This window comes from Cetorhinus maximus, chromosome 9, assembly GCF_964194155.1.
Source record: "Cetorhinus maximus chromosome 9, sCetMax3.hap1.1, whole genome shotgun sequence".
Classification (NCBI taxonomy): domain Eukaryota; kingdom Metazoa; phylum Chordata; class Chondrichthyes; order Lamniformes; family Cetorhinidae; genus Cetorhinus; species Cetorhinus maximus.
This window is the reverse complement of record NC_135887.1, coordinates 53,758,658-53,773,978: the sequence shown is the minus strand read 5'-3', so window position 1 is coordinate 53,773,978 and position 15,321 is coordinate 53,758,658. Positions and strand designations below refer to the sequence as shown.

Genomic DNA, 15,321 nt, shown 5'->3' with positions numbered 1-15,321 from the left:
TGAGCTCTTCCTTTGCCTAGTAACCTTTGATGTGGCATCTTATCAAATGTTTTCTGGAAATCTAAGTACAGTACACCCACAGGTTCCCCTTTATCCATGTTGCTTGCTATTTCCTCAAAGAATTCGAATAAATTAGTCAACATGATTTCCTTTTTGCAAAATTATGTTGACTCTGCTTGATTGCATTGAGATTTTCTAAGTGCCCCTGCTATAACCTCCTCAATAGTAGATTCCAGCAATTTCCCTACGACAGAGTAGCATGTGCTGTGGATAAAGGGGAGCCTGTACTTGGATTTCCAGAATGCATTTGATAAGGTGCCATATCAAAGGTTAATGCAGAAAATAAAAGCTCATGGTTTTGGGGGTAGCATATTAGCCTGGATAGAGGATTGGCTGGCTGGCAGAAAACAAGAGAGCATGCATAAATGGATCTGATTGGCAGGATGTGACTAGTGGTGTCCTGCAGGGGCCTGTGCTGGGGCCTCAACTTTTTACAATTTATATCAATGTCTTATATAAGGGGAGCAAAGGCATGGTTGCTAAATTTGGAGATGACACAAAGATAGGTAGGAAAGTATGTTGTGAAGAAGGCATAAGGAGTTTGCAGACAGATATAGATAAGTTGAGTGAATGGGCAAAAATCTTGCAGATGGAGTATAATGTAGAAAAATGTGAAGTTGTTCATTTTGGCAGGAAGAATAAAAAAGCAGAGTATGACTTAAATGGTGAACAACTGCAGAATTCCGAGGTGCAGAAGGATCATCAGTCACAAAAAGTTAGTATGCAGAGTACCGTATATAATCAAGAAGGCTAATGGAATGCTATCCTTTATTACGAGAGGAATTGAACATAAAACTAAGGATGTTATGTTTCAGTTATATAGGGCATTGGTGAGACTGCATCTCGAATATTGTGTGCAGTTTTGGTCTCCTTATTTAAGGAAGGATGTAAATGTGTTGGAGGAGGTTTACTAGATTGATAACTGGAATAAGCGGGGTGTCTTACGAGGAAAGGTTAGACAGGCTAGGCTCATTCTCACTGGAGTTTAGAAGAGTGAGGGGTGACTTGATTGAAGAATATAAGATCCTGAATAGTCTTGACAAGGTGGATGTGGAAAGGATATTTCCTCTTGTGGGTGAGTCCAGAATTAGGGGGCACTGTTTTCAAATTAGGGGTCACCTTTTTAGGACAGAGATGAGGAGAGAATTTTTCTGAGGGTTGTGTGACTTCAGAACTGTGCCTCAGAAGGCTTTGGAGGCGGGGTCATTGAATATTTTTAAGGCAGAGGTAGATAGATTCTTGTTAGGCAAGGGAATCAAAGGTTATCAGGGGTAGATGGGAATGTGGAACTCGAAACACAAATAGATCAGCCATGATCTTATTGAATGGTGGAGCAGGCTCGAGGGGCCGAATGGCTGACTTCCCCTATTTCATGGGTAAAATTTTTATCCCGGTGGGCAGGCGCCCACCTGCCAACAATTAAAAGGCCTGTTAAAGCCATTGAAGTCTCAATTGACTGACATTTTCACTGCCTGGCCTTTGTACTTTTTAGGAAACCTTGTCCATGGGCAGGATGAGGTTTCCTAAAGCAAATAATAAAAAAATTAAAATTTAATTAATAACATGTCCCAGCTTATGTGACAGAGTTACATGAGGGGACATGTTTTATTACATTTTTCATATGTTTTTTGAAAATGTTTCATCTCCCTGAGGTAGCTCTGTGCCTCAGGGAGATTCTCAAGTGCACTCTTGTGAAGTTCCCACTCACTCCACCCACCCCCACCGCCCGCACAGGCATGTTTCACGCTGAACGGGCCTTAATTGGCCTACCAGTGTGAAATCATGTTCCAGCCTCAATCACAGGTGGCGGTCGGCTTCCCGCCTGCCCTCACCGAGCCCGCCTGACAAGCTAAATCCTGCCCAGCATGTTCGTAGATGTGTAGTTTGCTGCTTTCTGTCTCCTTCCTTTCTTGAATAGAGGAGTCACATTCGCTATTTTCCCATCTGATGGGACCTTTCCAGAATGTAGGGAATTTTGGAAAATTAAAAAGATTGTATCTACAATCTCAGCAGCCACTCCTTTTAAAATGAAGCCCATCAGGACCTAGAGACTTGTCAACTTTTAGTTCTAATAAATTTCTCAGTGCCCTTTCTCTGGTGATTGTAATTGTTTTAGGTTCCTCCCTCCTTTCAACTCCTGATTCATAATTATTTATGTTAATTTTATCAGTGGAAGAGTGAAGCCATGGAGTTATTTGAAAACAAAGATGAGAAATTTAAAGTTGCGGTGTTGCTTAACTTGGAGTCAGTGTAGGTCAGCGAACACATGGGTGATGAGTGAAACAAAAACAGAATTACCTGGAAAAACTCAGCAGGTCTGGCAGCATCGGCGGAGAAGAAAAGAGTTAACGTTTCGAGTCCTCATGACCCTTCAACAGAACTGATGAACTGGATGAGTGAACCTGACTTGGTGCAAGTTAGGATATGGGCAGCAGAATTTTGGATTACCTTAAATTTACGGAGGATAAAATGTGAGAGACAAGGCAGGAGTGCATTAGAATAGTCAAGTCTGGAGGTAACAAAGGCACGAATGAGAGTTTCAGCAGCAGATGAGTTGAGGCAGGACTGGGCAATGTTTATAGAGGTAGTATTTCTAGGGCAGTCTTAAGTGATATGTGGTTAGAAGCTCATCTCAGGATTAAATATGACACCAGTGTTGTGGTCTAGTCTGGCCTCGGACAGTTCCCAGGGAGAGGGAAGGAGTCAGTGGTTAGGGAATAGAACTTGTGGCCTTTAGGATTAATTTAGTACATGTTAGAGTGAGACGCCACAGTTTCAGTTCTCTTTCTGGGTCTCAAAGGTTGAATTTCATATTCCGATCATAAATCACTTTGGTTGCAGGCTTAAAAGCAAAAAACTGCGGATGCTGGAAATCCAAAACAAAAATAAAAGTACCTGGAAAAACTCAGGTCTGGCAGCATCTGCGGAGAGGAAGACAGTTAACGTTTCGGGTCCGTATGACTCTTCAACAGAACTAAGTAAAAATAGAAAAGAGGTGAAATATAAGCTGGTTTGAGAGAGAGGGGGAGACAGGCTTCTTGTGCCTGAAGTACCTGCAATGAGATTGTGAGCAAATCCAGCAATATCCTTGATACTGGGGCAAGTTGGTGATGAGCTCCTGTTTTTGCCAGGCTAACAGAGGAACTGCACAAATCATCTAACATTTTGTGGTGATTTGCAACTTGTGGCATATTTCTTCCTCACCACAAATGGTTTTCTTACACACTAATGATGGCAGGTGCTGTTATTAGTCCAACAATTTCTGAGCCATTAAAAATCTAAGTTCTGTGCACACCCTGCAATTATTTTCATTGTGAGTTCTTTTGTCCATTTACAGTGGCAGCTGCCTATGTGAACATGTCGTGGTGCAATCACTTCAAGTGGCATTGGTGATTACAGTATTACAAGTTTACATGGGCAATTTCATTTTAATATAGAAATAGGAATTTATAACAATATAAAAATGAGGACAAGAAAGGTGACTTCAAAATGGAAGTGGAATTACGCTTCTGGTCCCTGATCCGATTATTCTACACATCTAACCTCACTTCATTATAAGCCTACATTTAGTCTTTATTCTGCATGTGCAATACCATGAAGTTTCAACTAGTAGTCAACTTAATAGTACTCTGCATACTATGCACTTCACTTATGTGCTTCACTTTCTGGTGCACAGCAGCTGTCCCACTTTGGTTCAAAATTAAACAGTTAATTAGAAAGAGAGAAGGAACAAATCAAAAGTGGGGAATATCATCAGTGCCCGTGATAGTAGTATGGTCTGAATTTCATTGCAGCAATGACTGCAAAACTGTTGGCTACCATTACTCCACTAAAACTGACAGCAACTTTGGGAGTTCAGACATGCGCAGAATAGGTTGCTGTCACTAAGTCTACGTGCCTCCATGGGTACACTGTAGAGGTTCCTATAGGCTGCTATCTCCCTTAACAAGAACTTCAGCTCTATTGCTGTTAGTCTTGCTGTAAAAACACTGCAAAAAGTTACACTTTGTTGAATGAGGTGTGGCTAGGCTTTTAACTAGCTTCTAACTTCATAATTGCTGATAAGCATTTTCACTGGCCCTGAAAAACTAATTTTATATTTATGGAATGTCAAATTTCACCACAATGATTAAAAAAGTTCCACATTTTTAAAAGCATACGCCAGGACTTACCGGCCCCCTCGTGTTGGGACCCGCTGTTGGAGATTCGGAGGGTCAGTCAAAAGCCCATTGACTTTCAGCAGGACTGGGTGATCCTGGCTGTGGGTGGGGCCAGAAAACCCCACCCATATGTTTTATTTTTTAAAAGTCTGTTGATTTTTCCACCTGTGGAACTTTCGGTTTGATTAGTTGGCTGTCAGCTTGCTGACATTACTGCTGCTGCACTCCAAGATGTCCCCTTGATTTGTTACCAGATTTAACCTGCAATGGTGGAAGGAAAAATTCCCGGTGACTATAATTGCTTTGTCGCTGAGTATAAAATCCAGACCATTGTGTGTTGCATGGGCTTAGGATGTGCCCACTGAGAGCAGCTCTACTTGTAGCCCTAAAGGCATGCAGCTCCACCTTAGCAGCAGGCCGATACACTGTGAGTGATGATAAAACAGTGTGTTATTAGGCATATCACCATGTGAGAACTACTGACAATTAAAATGCAGGTGCTGGAGGCACATCTGGCCTTTCAGGTATCACACCTGAGGAAGAGGTAGACGACATTGACTGAACCAGTGAGCAGCAAAAAAACTGAGTGGTCAAATCATTCAATTTGTTTTTCATATTGCCACAAACTCCAAACCAGCAAGTAGCAGAAAATGACCAATCAAATTGAGCTTTTCACCCATCTGGAAATGTGCTCTTTGCAAATAATATTTATACATCTGGAACACATGAGAATTGAATAGTTCAGATTAAAATGCTTATTCATACTCCAAAAGGTTGCCTGTACATTGCTCCCTCAAGGGAATCCCTGTGTCGGGAACTAGATGTGAAATCAGAATGAGTGATTGGAACTTTAGTTATTGTGTTGGACATTTTCTGCAGTTACTTTGGTTTCTCTAGAGAAAACTAGTTCCATTGCAAGCAGGAGAACCAAACACTGGCACAGCTGGAGGGAAGAATCCTAGGTATGAATGTGGCTAGTGCTCTCTCCCAATGATCTGTACTAGGGTCTTTTCACTATATTTATCAATGACTTAGATGAAGGAATTGAGAGCTGTACATGCAGTTTCACTGTCAACACTAAGTTCGGAAGCACAGTGAAGATATCAAAAAGTATATAGGGTAGGATAAAAGGGTAGCTTATATTAGATACTGAGCGCTATATACTGCAAAAAGCCTGGAGGAGTATAGAAAGCATATGGGTGAAATTGAAAAGGAAATTAGCAAAGCAAAGAGAGGACATGAAAAATATATTGGCAAGTTGAATCAAGGATAACCCAAAGATGTTTTATAAATGCATAAAGAGCAAGAAGATAATGAAGGAAAGAATGAAGTATATTAGACACTCAAAATGTAACCTGGTTACAGAAATGGAAAATGTAGACATGAATATTTTGCACCTGTCTTCATAAAAGACGGTATTAAAAGAGCCACTATAGTTGAGAAGGAGTGTGAAATATTGGATGAGATAAACATAATGAATTAGGAAATATTAAGGAGTATAGCAACTTTGAAAATAGATATGCCACAAAGGCTGGATGAAATGTTTCCCAGGCTGTTAAGAGAATCAAAGTGAGAAATAATGGAAGCTTTGAGCATTATTTTCTAGTCCTCTGTGGCTAAAGGCGTGATACTGGAAGATTGCTAACATTATACCGTTGTTTAAAAAGGGAGAAAGGGATAGAACTGATTCCAAAGAAAAGTCATATTGGACTTGAAGCGTTAACTCTGTTTCTTTCTCTGTTGCCAGACCTGCTGAGTTTTTCCAGTGCTTTCGGTTTTCATTTTGGATAGGCTGGGGTTGTTTTCTTTGGAACAGTGGAGGTTGAGGGGAGATTTGGTTGAGGTGTATAAAATGAGGGGTCTAGATAGACTAGATGTTTATCTAGTCTAAACATGTTTCCATTAGCAGAGAGGTAAATAGCCAGGGGCATAGATTTAAAGTAACTGGCAGAATGATTAAAGGGAGTTGAGTATTATTTTCACCCAGAGGTTGGTGAGGGTGGGATGAAACGCACTGCCTGAAAAGGTGGTTGAGGCAGAAACCCTCATTGCATTTAAAAAATATTTAGGAATGCATTTGAAATGCAATAACCTACTAGGCTACAGACCAAGGGACTGTGCTACAGGTAAAGTCTACCTCAGATTACCCTGGAAGGGCAAAGTACCTCAAAATTTGAGCAACAGGTGAAGCTAGCTGTTTCACGCTGCTACTATGCTGTAGCAACACGAGTGGTATTCTCCACTAACAGGATGCTGCCGTCAAGCCAAAGAGACGTTCTGCCTATCACACAAATGAGTAATGTGGTATTTGAATTTCAGAGCTAGTTTGATACTAGGCATGTAGGCCGTATGTCCCAAAGACTGGCAGATCATATCAAACAGCATGTCCCAGCTGCTGTTCGCAACAGGCAGGGTACATACCATACCCAACCAGCCCGTGCTTGCAAAACTCAAAACATTAGATGTGATTCCACGATTGGACAACATTTACTAAATGATCCTCAGTGTGCTAAGAATTACGCTGACAACCAATTTAAGATTGTCGCTTGGGCTCGCAGTGTGGCGCATTTGCGTGTACAGGAAGCTACATATATGAATACACAGGACCACTCCTCTTTGCAGACAGAAAGAACATGTACACACATTGTGCTGTTTCAGCTAAACAAAATAAGTGACAGCCATTCGCTGACTCTTTCCTTAGGGCAATGTCTTGACCAATCAGGGTCAAGTTGCCTGGCTTAAATTTGAAACCATGCTTGGCAGCTAACAGTCAGTCACCATCAATTGGTGTATACTCTATGGCAACGCCTCTACCAATCACAGTCCACTTGCCAACCAATCAGCACTCTCATTTCACACAGTATGAATTGTTGTTTTCCCCTTGTATTGATATTCTTGCAAAGTGTCCTGATGTGTGCAAGATGAAAAGCTTCAACATGTCTCTTTTTTCAGCAACACTTATTGTTATACTTTCTGTCTTAAAGATAGGCATTGCAACGATGCCTAGGCTACACAGTGCCACAGAATGCAAATAGAACACGTGATTGGGGTTTCTTTGAGAGAAAACAGTGTTTGCAGTTTCTTTATTAACTTTAACTGAATAAAGAAAGTGCAGAGGAGATCTAAGAAAACGAATGATGGGCGAAGATACCATATGAGAATAGATAAATAAAAGGGAACCCAGAAGTCTTTTATCAACACCAAATAATAAGTGGGTAATCAGAAGGGCAGGGCTATCTAGGGACTAAAAAGGAGATATTCCAGTGGTGACAGAGGAAATGGCTGAGGTATTAAATGAGTACTTGGCACCTGTCTTCACCAGAGAAGAGGATGCTGCCAATGTAGCAGTAATGGAGGACACAGTAGCAATATTGCATACCCCAATATTGTATATTGGGAACACTACACCTGGAAGTTTCCCTCCAAGCCACTCACCATCATGACTTGGAAATATATCATTATTCCTTCACTGTCGCTGGGCCAAAATCCTGGAACTCCCTCCCTAACAGCACGCTGAGTGTACCTGCACCACATGACTGCAGCGGTTCAAGAAACCGGCTCACCACCACCTACTCAAGGGCAATTAGGGATGGGTATTGAATGCTGCCCTAGACAGTGCCACCCATATCCTATAAATGAATTATAAAAAAAATACATGGGGGTGGGGGTACTCAAAGCGTTGGCAGTCCTCATGCATGCTAGTTTGCTGAGGGAAGTAAAGATGAAAATTGCTGAGGATCTAGCCACAGGGTACTGGAACAGGATGCATGAATACAGGCTGGTTAATTTTGACACAGAAATGCTATAAAGTGCAGTGTATTGGTGTAAAAACACATTTTATTTTAAATGACAATTTCTGTAACTGGAAATCGTTGAGATTTTTAGATCACAAACTTTTCATGAAGATGTGCCAGATATCCCACATTTTGCAGCAAAAGTAAACTGTGCCTAGAAATCGACAGACTTACAGTAATTTTCAGCTGGCTCTAATCTTTGCAGCATTCTGTCGATTGATATTTCTCTCATTAAAGTGTTGCCAATGAGATCTTGTGCTTTGCTGTGGTCATTTCTTCTTTTTGGAAATGTAAGCAACAAGCTCCCTGAGGCTTGTGTGTTGAAAGTTGAGTATTGAGTTTTTCTCCGTTTCTTCCTCTAGCTTAACTGTACTGATAAAAACATAGTATGAGAACAAGCTTATGGAGACATCATACTGGTAGCCATGTAATGGATATGTCATTATAAATCCTGTGTGAGTGTGAAGGGCACAAATTATCACTAATTGTACAATGCGAATGTGGTTTCTTGCCGAAATATTACAAACCAACAAAACCACATACACGTACTGCATAATGCATGCAAGATATTTGTAAAATAAAGCTTTTTAAAACTCTTGGCAAAGCTTTGTATTCACGTGAAACAAAAATTGCTGGAAGCACATGCCAGTCATCGCTTGTGGCGACAAGTTAAAGTTTAGGATGGTGACCTTTTCAGCTTTCTCTTGTTCGGTCATTCACTTTGTCTTCCTCGCTCTCCATCAGTCACTTAACAGCTGTCTAATTCTCTCTCCTGCACATTCTCCCTTCGTGTGCTCTCACACTTTCTCCACACACGCACAGAACATTAGATCAGTAACCTCCCCCTGTTCCCCACAAGACACTGCGTAGAAAAATAATTGAAATAATTTTTCTTGAGCTGGAAGTGATTCTTTACATTGGATTCTTTCTGATATTGTGTGTATCTACTTAAAATCTCTGCAGGTAAAGAAGCTACAGGTGATGCTACGCCAGGCCAATGAACAGCTGGAAAGAACAATGAAGGAGAAACAGGAGCTGGAAGATTATGTCAAACAAAGCTCTGATGACACTAGTAGCCAGGTACCTGGCATAGTGTTTCTAATACTTGTAATTAGATACAGTTTCATCCAGAACTTGTGGTGTGCTGATAAAGCTATGTTTATGTAGTAGGTGTTTCTTTTAAATCAGGTTTATGCAGCATTGAACAGCATAATTGAGTATGTTCTGATATTTAGTCCTTGGATCATCACTTTTACAAATACCAAACTATTCCAGTGAAACGTACAAGTGGCAGCAAAAATTGTTGCAAGATGTCACTAACTTCCATTGTAGTGGAGCTGTGTAGAGTGACCCAAGATTAATTACAAAGATCCACTGAGGTGACTAATTCAGTTTGCAAATGTGGCAACATCATTCCCCCATTCCCCTCCAGTAAAACAACATGAATGTAACAGCACAAAACCTACCATTAGGATAGGAATTTAAGAAATCAAGATAGGACCTTGAAGGTAGTAATCTCTGAACTACTCGCAGTGCCACATAGTGCTGAGTCTAGGTAGGTTGTACAGGTGGCTGGAGAGATGGAGGACTTGAGATGCCTGGGGCATTGGGACCAGCCCCGGGGGAAGATGGGACCTGTACAACCTACTTTGTTAGATGATTCATCCTCCTTGTAGAGTCTATCTTTCTCAATGGAATCTATCTCAGTTGCGTGTTATGAAATACCTATTTAAATGGCTGCCATTGCTTATCTATCATCTTACATTTTAACCTATTAAGGTTAACCTAACCTATTTAACTTATTTAACCGAAACCCCACTCAAGATGTTTGATGTAAGCTAGGTTGGCACTTTAGGGCAGTACTAAGAGAATGCTGCACTGTCGGAGCTGGCGTGTTTCAAATGAGACCTTAAATCGAGGCCCCACCTCTCAGACAGATGTAAGAGCTCCCATGGTATTATTCAAAGAAGAGCATTTGTCCTGCCAGCATTTGTTCCAACCAACATCACCAAAAAAAACCAGAAAATGCTGGAAATACACAGCCAGAACCTGTACAACCAAAAACAGTTGAATTGGTTATGTTATCTCTTTGCAGTTTGTGGGGCCTTGCTATATAAATATTGGCAGCCACATTTCCTACGTTGTAACAGTGACGGCATTCAAGAGAACTTCATTGGCTGTAAAGTACTTAGGGGTGCCCTGAGGTTGTGACAGGCACTATATAAATGTAAGTCTTTCCTTTAATAAAAGCAGAAAGTGTTGGAAAAGCTCAGGTCTGCCAGACTTGCTGAGTTTTTCTAGCACTTTGTTTTCATTTCAGATCTTCAGCATCTGCAGTATTTTGCTTTTATTTAAGTTTGTTCTTTTGTCCACTCATTAAATTCACTCAACCATGAGTGGAACCTTACTAATACCTATTTATTAAAAAAAGTATTAAATTTCACTGATATAATCTGTACCTCAGCAATAACATGCAGCACTACTTCCATTCTTGTCCTCAACCAGTGATTTTCAAATGTTTCTCTGACACACTCCCGGGGACTCTCTGTGTTAAATTTTGAAAGACTACCCAAAGGAAAATAGTGCTATAGTTGCAGAAAACAGGTTTTTGCTAATTTACAGTAACCTGCTAGTAAACCAGAAAATTTGGAGAAATACAGAAACTAGATAACCTCAGGCACCTTGTGGACTCCATTCGGAACTGGAGATCCCGACAGCCTTTTGAGGCATTAATCTATACATCTATTTTTTGAAATAAAACTCTGAATTTCTAGGGCATTCAGTAAATGAGGTGTACGTTAATTAAATGCAATTAACTCAATATGATTGTTTTCTTTCACTTCATCGACTTCCTGTGGTAGTGACTTCCATATTCTCAGCACTCTTTGGGTAAAGAAGGTTCTTCTGTATTCCCCTTTGGGTTTCTTGGTGACCACCTTGATGGCCACAAGTTTGCTCTTTCCCACAGGAAGAAATATTCTCTCTGTATCCACTCTATAAACAATTTTTCTTTAAATTTAAAGACCCTTATTCTCACCCGTCCTTTTTTTCAAGAGAAAAGAAACCAGTCTGGTCAATGATTCTTGACCAGAACAGAGGAAACTAAAGGCTGTGTATTCATAAAGCTCATTTCATGATCTCAGCATGTCCCAAATCACCCCACAACTAATGAAGCACCCCTCAAAGTGCAGTCACTGTTGCAGTGTTGAAACACTGCACATTTTTCATCCAAACGATGGTGTTTTCCACACTGCAGTACTCTTTCAGAAGGTTGAGTTTGAGTCCCACTCCTAGAGCCCAAAATCTCCAGGCCCACATCCTCAGTGAAGCACTGTAATGCCTCAGATGAGATGAGGAACCCAGGCCCCAGTCTCTCGGGGAGATGTATACGGTCCCGCGGCCTCTCCTTGCAAAAGAGTAGGGGAGCTGATGGAATCTGTGATTTAGATGTAGTAATATAGTCTGTTTTACTGCAGTGTATTCCTTGCTGCTATACACCTCATTCCTTGTATTTTTATTTTCCCAGGTGACTAGACTGGTCCAGCGAGCACAAGAGGCTGACAGCTTACTCACCAGCATGCAACAGTTGTTTTCCCAAGCCAAGCGAAGCACCCAGGAGCAAATGGTATGCTGCGCCAAGTCAAGGGACAAGCTCGTATGTTTTAGCTATAAATACTGCAATAGAGCAGTGAGTTACACAATCAGGGACTAAGGGTAGTTTCACTGGGGATTAACGGTTCTTGTACCGACTGAATAGTATTTTGGATATAGTTTATAATTCTGCAAATTAGCTGATAAGGTACTTCTGTTTTTAACAAATTATAGCTCATGGATATGGAAGGGCATTGCCTAACTGACAGAATTTGTTTATGTTATACTAAATAACCAATTCAAAGCAAGCTAATTCAATACAGTGCAGTGAGCTGGCAAAATGGTGTCACAAGCAGGCATGATCTTTTTTCAAATCTAGTAGTTGTATTTTAACATTTAACGGTTTGGGATTTCTCAGCAGTTTTCTAGATCAGTGACACAGCCTGTACAATGTTTGTTTTCACCTTTTACTTCTATTTTTTATGTTCTTTGAGTTATAGATTTACATCAGGTTTCTTATATATTTAAGTACAGATGATAGATTAACATAAATTGAATGTATGATTGTCCAATGCTGGGTACCACTAACATCAAATATGCAACGACCTCAGGACAGCCTTAACTTAGAATCTGTGAATGTTTTTTAAAGAGGGGTATTTGTGCAACTATTTCACCCCTTGCTACATGTGACTTTGGTTCATGTCCGGTAACTGAGCAACAACTGGGTGGAGTGGAGGCCTCAAAGGAGAAGAAAAAGCAAGAGAAAAAATTGTGGGGAGAGATGGGTGAAGAGTTTAAGACAGATTAAACAATTTGGTTCTATTTAAGAGTTGTTGTCTTGGGTTTTACAGTACTTAAAACACTTTAAAGCTGGTGATCAGTAGGTGATTCTATTAATTTTGTCTGTCTTTCCTAAAGGCGGTGCTGATACGCTCACGGGAACAAGTATCTGAGGAACTGATAAGGCTGCAGAAGGAAAATGAGAGTCTTCAGGGGAAGCATAGCCTACACTCATCTGTTCTTCAAGGAGAGAACTTCATTCCACCAGACACTGTGGAGGTAAATGAATTTGTAAATCACAAGAGTCAACCCATTGACTGATTGATGATATTGTGAGACATGGATTGAGCTACTTGGTTCTGGGGGAAATTGGTTTAGCAGGAATGCCAGGCTGCAAGACCTAATTTGAAGAGCTTTTATTTCAGCTACCCTATCCATTCAATGTATTGTCAGCTGCAGTCTGGGCTGCCACGTCGGGGGAGGCCCCTGGGCTGCCAGATGATGGGGGCCAATGCAGGAGGCCCCTGGGCTGCCAGGCAAGGGAGGGGTGTGGCAGGTGGCCCCAGGGTTGCCAGGCGAGGGTGGTTGGTGGTCGGCAGGCCCTGGGCTGCCAGGCAAGAGGCCCCTGGCAGGTTAATGATGGCATGGTGCAGCTTACCCAATATTTATGGTGCAACTGTTTTTTGCCACATCCACCAAATCTAATGAAGTCCCTTTTATCTACTGTAGTCTTTGAAGGTTCTGTTATCATTGGTAGCTTGTAAAACGAACTCTGTCAATTGGTGCAACAAATTGCTGTGCTTCTGCTAGTAACTGAAATTGCGGAGGACTGATCTCTTTGCACCTGGTTATCCACTCGGTTACTAGTCCAGTTGCTTTCTGGTATTCCCTTTCTCACAACTCTGGTTTTAAGCAGGAATGCAGTGTTCCCCCTGTTGCTTAGCCTGTGGCACCTGTAGTTTCTGTCCTCCCTGTTCTGTGACTGAGCTGGCATTTTGGACGCTCCTAAAGCTCTGTCAATAGCACTGAGTAAGTATCAAGGAACTGCATGAAAATACATCTCGATGACTCGCTTTCTTGTTTTTTTTTTAAATGTTGATCTTTTTGAGGGGATCGTACAGTTCAAAAGGAGGCCATTCAGCCTATCATTTCAGTGCTGGCTCTTTGGAAGAGCTATCCAATTAGTCCCACTCCTCTGCTCCTTCCCTTGTAGTTTTTTTTCCCTTCAAGAATATATGCAGTTCTTATTGAAAGCTACTATTGAATCCTCTTCCACCACCCTGACAGGCATCCCAACTCACTATGTTAATAAACTCACTGTGTTCATCACCCCTTTGATTCTTTTACCAATCACCTTAAGGTAAAACACCTAACTGTTTCCTCCCTGGTTTGTGTTGCAGCATACAGACTGAGGGAACTGGATGCTGCAGAGGTTTGAATTCCTTCAGCTATCCAAGCTTCCAGCCTTGCATGTGCTGCTGTGGAGCAGCAGCAGGCAAAAGGAGATAAAGTTGTCTTCAAGGTGCTTGGCATATGAAATAGCGGCCAACTCTGAGTGGGGGCTGACTGCCTTCTCAGCCACATGTGCTTTGCTTATAGGATATGACAGTAAATGCTGCACTGCTTGAATGATATTTGCTGCTTTATTTCAGGAATTGCATGAATTAGTGCAGAAGTATCGTGAAAATATAATCAGTGTTCGAACAGCAGCTGATCACCTAGAGGAGAAACTAAAGGCAGAAATCCTTTTCCTGAAGGAGCAGATTCAGGCAGAACAGTGTCTGAAGGAGAACATTGAAGAAACGCTACAGCTGGAAATAGATCATTGTAAAGAGGAGATTGGTAAGTGAGAAGAAAGAAAATGTGCTGTGCATCACTAAAAGCACTCCATGTTTGCAGTACCTATTATCTGGGGGGATCCATATTTTGTAGACAGAACTTTTATGTCCATTGTAAACTAGAAACTAGGAGCAGGAGTAGGCCATTTGGCCCTTCGAGCCTGCTCTGCCATTCATTACGATCATGGCTGATCATCCAACTCAATAGCCTGCTCCCGCTTTCTCCCCATACCCTTTGATCCCTTTCGCCACAAGAGCTATATCTAACTCCTTCTTGAAAGCATACAATGTTTTGGTCTCAACTACTTTCTGTGGTAACGAATTCCACAGGCTCACCACTCTCTGGGTGAAGAAATTTCTTCTCATCTCTGTCCTAAGTGGCCTACTCCATATCCTCAGACTGTGACCCCTGGTTCTGGACTCCCCCACCATCGGGAACATCTTTTCTGCATCTACCCTGTCTAGTCCTGTTAGAATTTTATAGGTTTCTATGAGATCCCCCCTCATTCTTCTGAACTCCAGCAAATATAATCCTAATCGACTCAATCTCTCCTCATATGTCAGTCCCGCCATCCCATGAATCAGCCGGGTAAACCTTCGCTGCACTCCCTCTATAGCAAATACATCCTTCCTCATAAGGAGACCAAAACTGCGCACGATATTTCAGGTGTGGTCTCACCAAGGCCCTGTACAATTGCAGCAAGACATCCCTGTTCTTGTACTCAAATCCTCTAGCTATGAAGGCCAACATACCATTTGCCTTTTTTACCGCCTGCTGCACCTTCAGCGACTGGTGTACGAGGACACCCAGGTCTCGTTGCACATTCCCGTCTCTCAATTTATAGCCATTCAGATAATCTGCCTTCCTGTTTTTGCTACCAAACTGGATAACCTCACATTTATCCACATTATACTGCATCTGCCATGCATTTGCCCACTCACTCAGCTTGTCAAAATCACACTGAAGCATCTCTGCATCCTCCTCACAGCTCACCCTCCCACCCAGCTTTGTATCATCTGCAGATTTGGAGATATTACATTTAATTTCCTCATCTATATCATTAATATATATTGTGAATAACTGGGGTCCCAGCACCG

At 41.5% G+C, this 15,321-nt stretch overlaps 1 protein-coding gene across 2 annotated transcripts in view; it reads left to right on the top strand.

Annotated features, from left to right (window-relative positions):
• rabep1 (rabaptin, RAB GTPase binding effector protein 1) overlaps window positions 1-15,321 on the top strand; it is a 133,835-nt gene that overhangs the window by 92,382 nt on the left and 26,132 nt on the right. For both annotated transcript variants that reach the window (XM_078548736.1, XM_078548735.1), the window contains exons 11-14: window positions 8,978-9,094; window positions 11,541-11,639; window positions 12,524-12,664; window positions 14,038-14,227. In XM_078548736.1, coding sequence (XP_078404862.1) covers window positions 8,978-9,094; window positions 11,541-11,639; window positions 12,524-12,664; window positions 14,038-14,227 — 547 coding nt within the window. The remainder of the gene's footprint in view (window positions 1-8,977; window positions 9,095-11,540; window positions 11,640-12,523; window positions 12,665-14,037; window positions 14,228-15,321) is intronic.